This window comes from Notolepis coatsorum (genome assembly GCF_963971535.1).
Source record: "Notolepis coatsorum genome assembly, chromosome: 2".
NCBI classification, from domain to species: Eukaryota; Metazoa; Chordata; class Actinopteri; order Aulopiformes; family Paralepididae; genus Notolepis; species Notolepis coatsorum.
In genome coordinates this window covers 178,271,804-178,280,476 of record NC_140166.1, presented here as the reverse complement: position 1 = coordinate 178,280,476, position 8,673 = coordinate 178,271,804, and the positions used below count along the sequence as shown (strand labels likewise).

General features: G+C 41.3%; 1 protein-coding gene across 2 annotated transcripts in view; it reads right to left on the bottom strand.

The window, feature by feature from the left end:
- Window positions 1–4,070: 4,070 nt before the first annotated feature.
- Window positions 4,071–8,673, bottom strand: part of c1qtnf7 (C1q and TNF related 7) — a 39,552-nt gene continuing 34,949 nt past the window's right edge. For both annotated transcript variants that reach the window (XM_084309329.1, XM_084309328.1), the window contains exons 2-3: window positions 8,404–8,646; window positions 4,071–5,983 (exon numbers count right to left, since the gene is read on the bottom strand). In XM_084309329.1, the coding sequence (XP_084165455.1) occupies window positions 5,355–5,983; window positions 8,404–8,638 (864 nt within the window). In that variant the 5' untranslated portion in view covers window positions 8,639–8,646 and the 3' untranslated portion in view covers window positions 4,071–5,354. The remainder of the gene's footprint in view (window positions 5,984–8,403; window positions 8,647–8,673) is intronic.

Sequence of the window (8,673 nt, the reverse complement as noted above, 5' to 3'; positions counted from 1 at the left end):
AATAACCTCAGAGATCTGATGCACAAATATCAGTCAGCTGTCAAGGATGCTAGAAGTGAAGTTAATTGCCTCCCAAGCTATTCAAGCTATTCAATCAGTAATAAACCCACCACCCAGTCAGCCCCAAGAAGCCTCTCCAGATAAGTGTGAGGAGTTCCTGCAGCACTTTGTTGGTAAGAGAGGGAATTAGACAGCATTTGTCTGCCGTACCGACAGTTCCTGATGATAGACCGGTGCCACCTTCCCAACTCACCTCTTTCAACCCAATCATAATACCAGCACTTCTGGAAATGGTCACACACATGAAAACCTCATCATGCCCTCTTGATATCATTCCCACCGCATTTCTGAAGGAGAACTTAATGACTGTTGCCCCCACTATTGTATCTATTATAAACTGCTCACTGTCCACCGGCATATTCCCATCAAATTAAAAAAATGCCCTGGTCCAAACTCTTAAAAAAAAAAAACATCTCTGGACCCCCTAGTTTTAAATAATTTTAGACCCATTTTCAAACTACCGTTCTTATCGAAATGTTTTGAAAAAATCCTGTCACACAGGGGAGCTCCAGTAGCTCACCGCGTACCTCAAGCGCTATTTCGGCGCCGGGGACAACCGTGCTCGTCACGGATCTGGGGTTAGCGAGTTCGATTCCCGGACTGCAGCCGTATCTTTCTCAGAGTGTCTTCCCCCCATCTGTACCCATTCAAACCTGTTTCTGTCGGTCGTTCTTGACCAGAGAAAAATGCGATAAACGCAAAAAAGAGCCAGCGGAATGGCCAAAGTTAAAAAAAAAAAATCCTGTCACACCAATTGATTACTTTTATGAATTTTTATTCTGTTTTTGAAAAATTTCAGTCTGGGTTCATAGCACTGAAACAGCACTTTTAAAAGTCACTAATGACCTTTTATTAAATGCCGGCTCTGGTGACTGCTCAATTAGATTCCTTTTAGATCTCAGTGCGGCATTTGACACTGTCGATCATTTTATTTTAATTGAAAGGCTGAAAAAACTGGTTGGCATAAATGAGGTAGCTTTCGAGTGGATTCGCTCATATCTAACGGACAGAAGTTTCTCCGTGGTAATTGGGGAGGCATCTTCATCACAGGCTCCTTTCAAGTGCGGAGTTCCTCAAGGATCGATTCTGGGTCCCCTACTGTTCACCATATATATGTTGCCAATTGGCAACATTATTCGGAACCATGGCATCCAGCTTTTATTTCTCCGCGATTAGATTACTGTAACTCCCTCTATTCAGGCATCAACAAAAAAGCCATATCACGTCTCCAGATGGTGCAGAACTCTGCGGCATGACTTCTCACCAACACAAGGAAACGTGACCATAATAACACCCATCCTGGCTGCTTTACACTGGCTGCCTGTGAGCTACAGAATTGATTTTATTGATTACTTTTAAAGCCCTACATGGACTGGCTACAGCTATTGTGGAATGGTTGGAACCCCATGTTCCGGAACGCTGCCTTAGATCCGCGGGTAAGGCCCTCCTGGTTCCTTATAAAACTAGCCTGGTCACCCGGGGGGACCCATGCTCTGGAACGCCTTGCCCTTGGATATTAGGCTAGAGTCAGTGTCCTCTTTTAAGTCACTTTTAAATGTGTTTCCTAATGTTATGGGTCTAGGTCAGCTCTGATTGCATAAGCTGTTTTATCAATCTGCCTACAAATCCTGTTTGAACGTTTTTTTTGTCTCTTTTTCTCTTGTTTTATTTTCTATTCGATTTTTTCGCCTTTCCTGATGTTTGCTGTTTGCTGTTTTTAACATGTCTGTAAAGCACTTTGTAACTTTGTTTGGAAAAGCGCAATACAAATAAAATTCATTCTTTCTTTCATTGGAAAATACATTTGGAATTTACCCTTCAAAGTATTTAATGATAAACAGATGTTACCCAGAAAATCATTATCTTGTCAAGTTGAAAAAGGATATCAATGTAAATTCTTCATTTTGTGATGTACTCCCAGAAACACTTCTTCATTTGTTTTGGCACTGTATCCATACTAAAAGGCTATAGAAGGACTTGTGTATATTATTATATATGATAATATTGACTCTGATTTCACTTTATGCCTAGAGAATGTTTTGTTTGGTTCTAATAAATATGAATGAACATTATTCTGGCTTTATATGTATGTATATTGTCCCCTGGCCTTTTCACAATAAAGAAAAACAAAAGAAAGAAAGTGTGCAATTCAGATAAAAGAAAGACTTAAAGGGGAACTCCAACATTTTGGGAAATTTGCTTATTTAACATCTTCCCTGGAGTTAGACAAGAAGATACATACCTTTTTTGTCTCTGTGCGTGCATTTTAGCTTTGGGAATAGACGCTCCGTTAGCATAGCTTAGCTTCATCACTGGAAGTGAGGCAGGACAGTAGCCTTACAGTGCCTTACAGTGTATTGCAAGGTCTGACATTGACCAAACTTGATATGCATGACCTTGGTGGGCTCTAGGTCAACTCCTGAAAAGGGGGTCAATGTCAGACTTTGCAATCAAAAGTTAGGGGGCTAATAACCCTTGCCATAATTTCAGTGCGCCCCCTAACTTTTGATTGCAAGGTCTGACATTGACCCCCTTTTCAGGAGTTGACCTAGAGCCCACCAAGGTCATGCATATCAAATTTGGTCAATGTCAGACCTTGCAATACACTGTAAGGCACTGTAAGGCTACTGTCCTGCCTCACTTCCAGTGATGAAGTTAAGCTATGCTAACGGAGCGTCTATTCCCAAAGCTAAAATGCACGCACAGAGACAAAAAAGGTATGTATCTTCTTGTCTAACTCCAGGGAAGATGTTAAATAAGCTAATTTCCCAAAATGTTGAAGTTCCCCTTTAAATGAAGCTCCAGAACATTTCACATGATGAACATTTCTTTTTAATTTGTCTTGTTTTTACCAAAACCGTTGTGTACACTCTGCATTCCAGCTTCAGGCTTTTTTACCGATACCGATATACCGATATTGTCCAACTCTTAATTTCCGATACCGATATCAACCGATACCGATATATGCAGGGTTCCCCCCCCCCCCCCCCCCCCCCACATTTATTTATAATTTCAGGTAATTAACATTACATATCTCTTGTTGTGGAATTAACACAACATTATGCATACTTTTGACAATAAATAAAATCGGAATTTGTTCTTACTTGCTTGCCTGGGTAAATAAAGGTTATAGAAATGTTAAAAAAAAAAAAAAAAATCCGATATCACATTTTAATGCAGATATCGGCAGATAATATCGGTAGCCCGATAATATCGGACATCCCTAGTTATTATACTGTTGGGAGTGTTAAAGTTAGATGTTATGTCATCGCAAGTAACTGTCTAACTGTGTCTAACTGTTTCCACAAGAGGGCGCTAATAGGCGGAGCTGCTAATGCTGCCGCCAGGTATAGAGGTATAAAAGGAGATGTCGACTCCCCCTCTGTCTCTTCCACTGTCGCTCTCACAAGAGAAGGACTTTCATGTACTGCTGTGTACCAATGTAAAATAAACCACGCCGTTTAATGGCTAAAGAGAGAAACCATGCCTCATGAACATATTATTGTCGCCCCATAGCTGACTCTGTCAACAGGGAGACAGCTGAATAGGATACTACCCAACTACCTTCCACCCCCTCCTCCCACACACACACGCACGCACGCGCGCACACGCACACACACACACACACACACACACACACACACACACACACACACACACACACACACACACACACACACACACACACACACACACACACACACACACACAGACAGTTGTTGATGCAATGCCATTTACTCACAGTCCCGTGGTCGGAGTTCTGGCCCGATTTTGAGAGAACCAGGACGTTTTTGGCAGGCGGGGTCATGAGACAAAAAGTGTTAAGCCACACCATAATAACATGCAGGCAAAAGTTTTTTGGTCTCATGACCCTGTTTGCTGCCCTTCCGAAGCTTCCCGGTTTGCTCAGAATCGGGCCAGAACTCTGACTGTGACATCCTCCGGGCACGACGCAATTAACACAAGTAGATTTCTTGAACTGATTTTAATGAAGCTTGTTCATTCTCCATCCAAACCGTAAAATCTGTATAACATACAAATGCATACAAAAGATACCATTAACATTGAAAGTCCATTAAAACCATGGTCAGAACATCACTGTAACATATACCAAAATCATCATCCAAAACAATCAATACCTTATTGGCTGCGTGCCAGTATAGGAGAACATCGATGCGTTATGGTAGTATGTCTTTGATCCTTATCTTGGAAGATTGTCTTGTTAAGTTGTCTTGAAGGATTGTCCTTTGCTTATTAAGATTGACGGGTAAGTCAATAATCCATCCAAGTTCATTGTCGCAACTCAAGAGAAAGAGAGCGGAAACACGTCACCGGATACCAGGTGTGCCAAGTCTCGTGAGATGAAATAATTGCACAAACAAATAGAAAAATAGTGCGCCACTAATATATATCTTATATAAACCAATAAGAAATACAGTGAAATACAATTGAGTGTATTATTACTAATATACAAAAATAAGCACATAAAATTGTAAACGAAAATAACTATATTAACCAACTGTTAACCATAGCTGCATGCAGTTACACTGACAATGGGACTCGGTGTGTCAACTATACTACTAGCAAGTATTTCCACAAATCTCAACTATCCCTTTAACAAGACTGGGCAACCCTAGTTAATCTGGACCTGGCCACGTGTTTCAACAATGAGGAGGCAGTCAGTCAGTCAGTCAGTCAGTCAGACAGTTAGGGACATTCACTATTGTAGGCTGGCCCTCCGGGTCCAGCAAAAATGGTAAAGGGGACATAATATTGAGATAAAATGTTCTTCTATTTATAGGTATTTGATCAAGGCTGTTTAATGAGGACTAATCTGTTTATTTTTACAGGCAGCTTCAGATTATCTTCATTTAGGCTATCAATAAATTAACTCATCCCTAAATAACTGTTTACATCCTTCCAATCCCTTGGGTTGGCATTTGAACTGAACTGATTCTTCTAATCAGTGGGTTTGCACAATTTGAACTGAAATGACTGGTACTATAAGGATTTATTACAGTGACTTTCTGCAGGTGAAATTGTATTCTACAGAATCAATCAAAGAAAATCTCATTAGCTCAACTATATTTGGCTCAAAAACAACATGAATGAAGCACATTATTACTACACCCTGAGACATAGTACATTTGAAAATAAATTTATGATGACCCCTAAAAATATATTCAAAATCATTATGATGTAGCTCGTATACAACATATACATTAGGTATAAAAATACAGTTTTAATTATAATCATACTGCAAGTGTTATAAAATCAACAAGTATTCCTGGGTGCTATGCATAGTCCTCTGCTAGTGAGTCAAGGTAGTTCGTGTCAGCATAGAGAAGGAAGCCAGAGAAGAGGCTGTCGGCCCAGCCTGGGTCCGAGAACAAGCCGTTCTGGTCAGCGAAGAAAATCTCCAGCCACACCTCATCCTCTGGGTTCAGAAACACCAGCGTGGATCCAGACGCCACATCGTGGTTCCCCGTGTTGGCGTCAAAGGTCTTGATGCGGTATTCACCGTTCTGCACCAGTCCGATGGCCAGGTGCTTGTTGGCCAGCGTGATGTCATAGGAGAAGTAGTAGATGCCTGGGTATGCACAGATGAACTTGCCAGTCTTAGGGTTGTAGTGTCCACCCTCGTCGAATAAGACCTTATTGAACTTGATGGGAGATTTCTCCGCAGGATAGCTGCTGGTGATCCCCACAGAGAAAGCAGATTTAGGCACCAGGCTGCCACATCTACAAATTCCTGCTGTTCCACGTGGCCCTTGTTGGCCCTTATCCCCCTTTTCGGCATGGGGCCCCAAGGGACCAGGTTGGCCCACGCCTCCATTCTCTCCTGAGGGGCCTCGCTTCCCAGCAGGGCCACGCTCACCTCGCTGACCGATTTTCCCTGTCGGGCCAACCCTTCCCTTTATCCCTGAAACAGAATGATTATGTTTAAAACATTGTACATGTGAAATAAAACCTTTGAGAGTTGAACATTTCTAATAATGATGCAACAATGGCTACCGGCTACTGGAAAGCATATACAGTAGATGGTTTCAACTTGAAAACATAAACATACAAAAAAAAACTGCCCAGGTTTTATTTCCTGTTGCAGGAACACAGTTATATCCTTAGCCTAGCAACACAGTTCCACTGAAAACCTCTATAAATCTCTAGAATTCCAGGATAGAATTCTGAGAGAACACTGCAAAAAATACTTGTACCTGACAGGATTTAAATTGACTCACGCCTTCTTGGTAGTTGGAAGAGATAACTGTTATCAATGTACTGTATTACCTTTGATTGTCAACCTTCTTTACAACATTCGTAGGATTATGCCCTGCACTTGTTCAACCCTACCATTTAAGGATTAGTAAACGGACACAGAGCCTTACAGCCAGCGTAATGTATTATGTCACCCTTGGAGCACAGCCACCTTGACATTTTCAAAGTCTGTGGGCTTAAAAAATGATCCTATAGGCTATATTCAACCAAACTATTTCATCCAATTTATCCATCCAAGCGATACGTATCCTGGAGCTCGGAAACTGTGAGGATGATACATGTCGATGCATGCACAGCTTGTGTTCAAATGTGACTATTCTGGGAGTGTTGCTGCCATGTGTTTAGATGAGTGTCTCTTCCTGAATTCCTGTTCCCACACATAATGGAAAACACAGGTGCATGGCATTCAAGGATCGCTGACAGCAGGATGATATCAACGCCATGTTTCTCTTGGATGACGGCAACAGAGATAGTGATTGAAGTTTGTTCTTCCATATTTTCACCTTCACGGCAGCTTTTCCCGTGTGAACTATGAACCCTTTCTGTCATTGCAAGGAGAAGGAATTAGTAACACGCCAGTGTTTTCCTGTACATAGATTTATTTGTGGAGGCCCACCACATTATCAGACAGACAAGTAGATCTCACAAAACAGGACACAATATAACATACTACCAGGGCAAAAAGCAGAGTATCGCCAGAAAGCGTGCAGAAGTTGTTTGTTTTCAGGATGAGAACCATAGAAGGAAACTGTGGAATTCTCTCCAGAATGATTTAAAGAGCTGTACACAAATCTTTCAGTTCAATCAAATGTATAATGAAAGAACAATTGGACTTCATGAAGTTGAGGGGTAACATGTTTCCGTTTGACTTTGATGATCTTTTTCTCTCATGTTATTGTAAGAGAGATTGATGTTAAATATCTGTAATTGACAGACCATCTATTTCTATTGTTTATTTATTGTTTGGAGTAAATTTGGGCAGGCAAAATATGATTTTCTTCTCCCGGCTCCCTTTCACTCATGGAATGTGCTTTGATTATGAGACACTTTTTTCTTTCTTCTTTTATGGAACTTTTACCATGAACAGAACAAATAAAAATGACAAATGACATGTACAGTGTTTTCTATCTGGTGTATGCCGGCCAGCCACCACCACCACAAACAACCAATGTGGAAACACTACAAACCATACATGTCTTGACTTGACATGACTTGACTTGACTTGACTTGACTTGACTTGACTTGACTTGACTTGACTTGATCTTGATCTTGGAAGCTTGGAGACTGAACATTATTGTTCTTGGGACTTGGAGACTTTGATGCACATCACATGTCATAATAACTCGAGTTGAGACTGATTCATTTTCAATTAAATTAATTCAGTTCAATTACATTTCTTTTTTAAACGAGTAAATGTGAATGAATGTTCCATCATCAGCAGGTAAATAGCAATTTATGTTTATATTTTTAATTGACTGAATGGAAAGTGAATTGATCCCAACCCTGATATGTATACTGTAGATTTAAAGGGTGTTGCATGTAGGACAGCTATGCACATTTTAGGATAACATTGTATTAATTGGAATGTGCTTTTCTTTGCAACTCGCTTATCACATCTATTCCAGCTGGCACATGAGGTACATTTTCAAATCAAGATATACAGTATAAGTGGTGGGATGGTCTTATTGGCAAGGCTAATTAAAGTAATGTTAAAAGAACACTGCAACATTATGGGAAATTAACTTACCGTCTTCTCCAGAGTCAGACAAGAAGATAGATACCAATTTCCTCTCTGTGCGTTCAGTAGAAAGCTATCCGGCTCCAAGTTAGCCTAGCTTAGCACAAATGAATGGAAGCGGATACAGACCAGCTAGCCTAGCTGTTGGTCTGAGTTTAAAGCTAGGCTGTGCCAAGATAGGCTAGCTTGCAGCCAGATACTGTAGCTTTCTACTGAACACACAGGGAGGAAATTGGTATATATATTCTTGTCTGACTCTGGAGAAGAAGGTAACCACATTTCCCATAATGTTGGCGTGTTCCTTTTAAGGGTGTTTTATAGAGTTATACCTGGATCTCCCTTTTCTCCTTTCTCCCCCTTTCTGCCATCTCTACCGTCTCTCCCTGGGATCCCCAGATTCCCATCAGCCCCGGGGGACCCGCTGTGGCCGGGCTTTCCTGGCTTTCCAGGTATCCCTGGGGCACTGCAGATCAAACGTTGGGTCGCTACACCTTTCCCTCTGGCCTCCAATAGTTGCCCAAAGACACACTGGCAGAGACAGAGTGCGCCCATCAATGCCCACATCCTCAGGTCTGCAGAGGGAAATAGAGAGAGAGGAC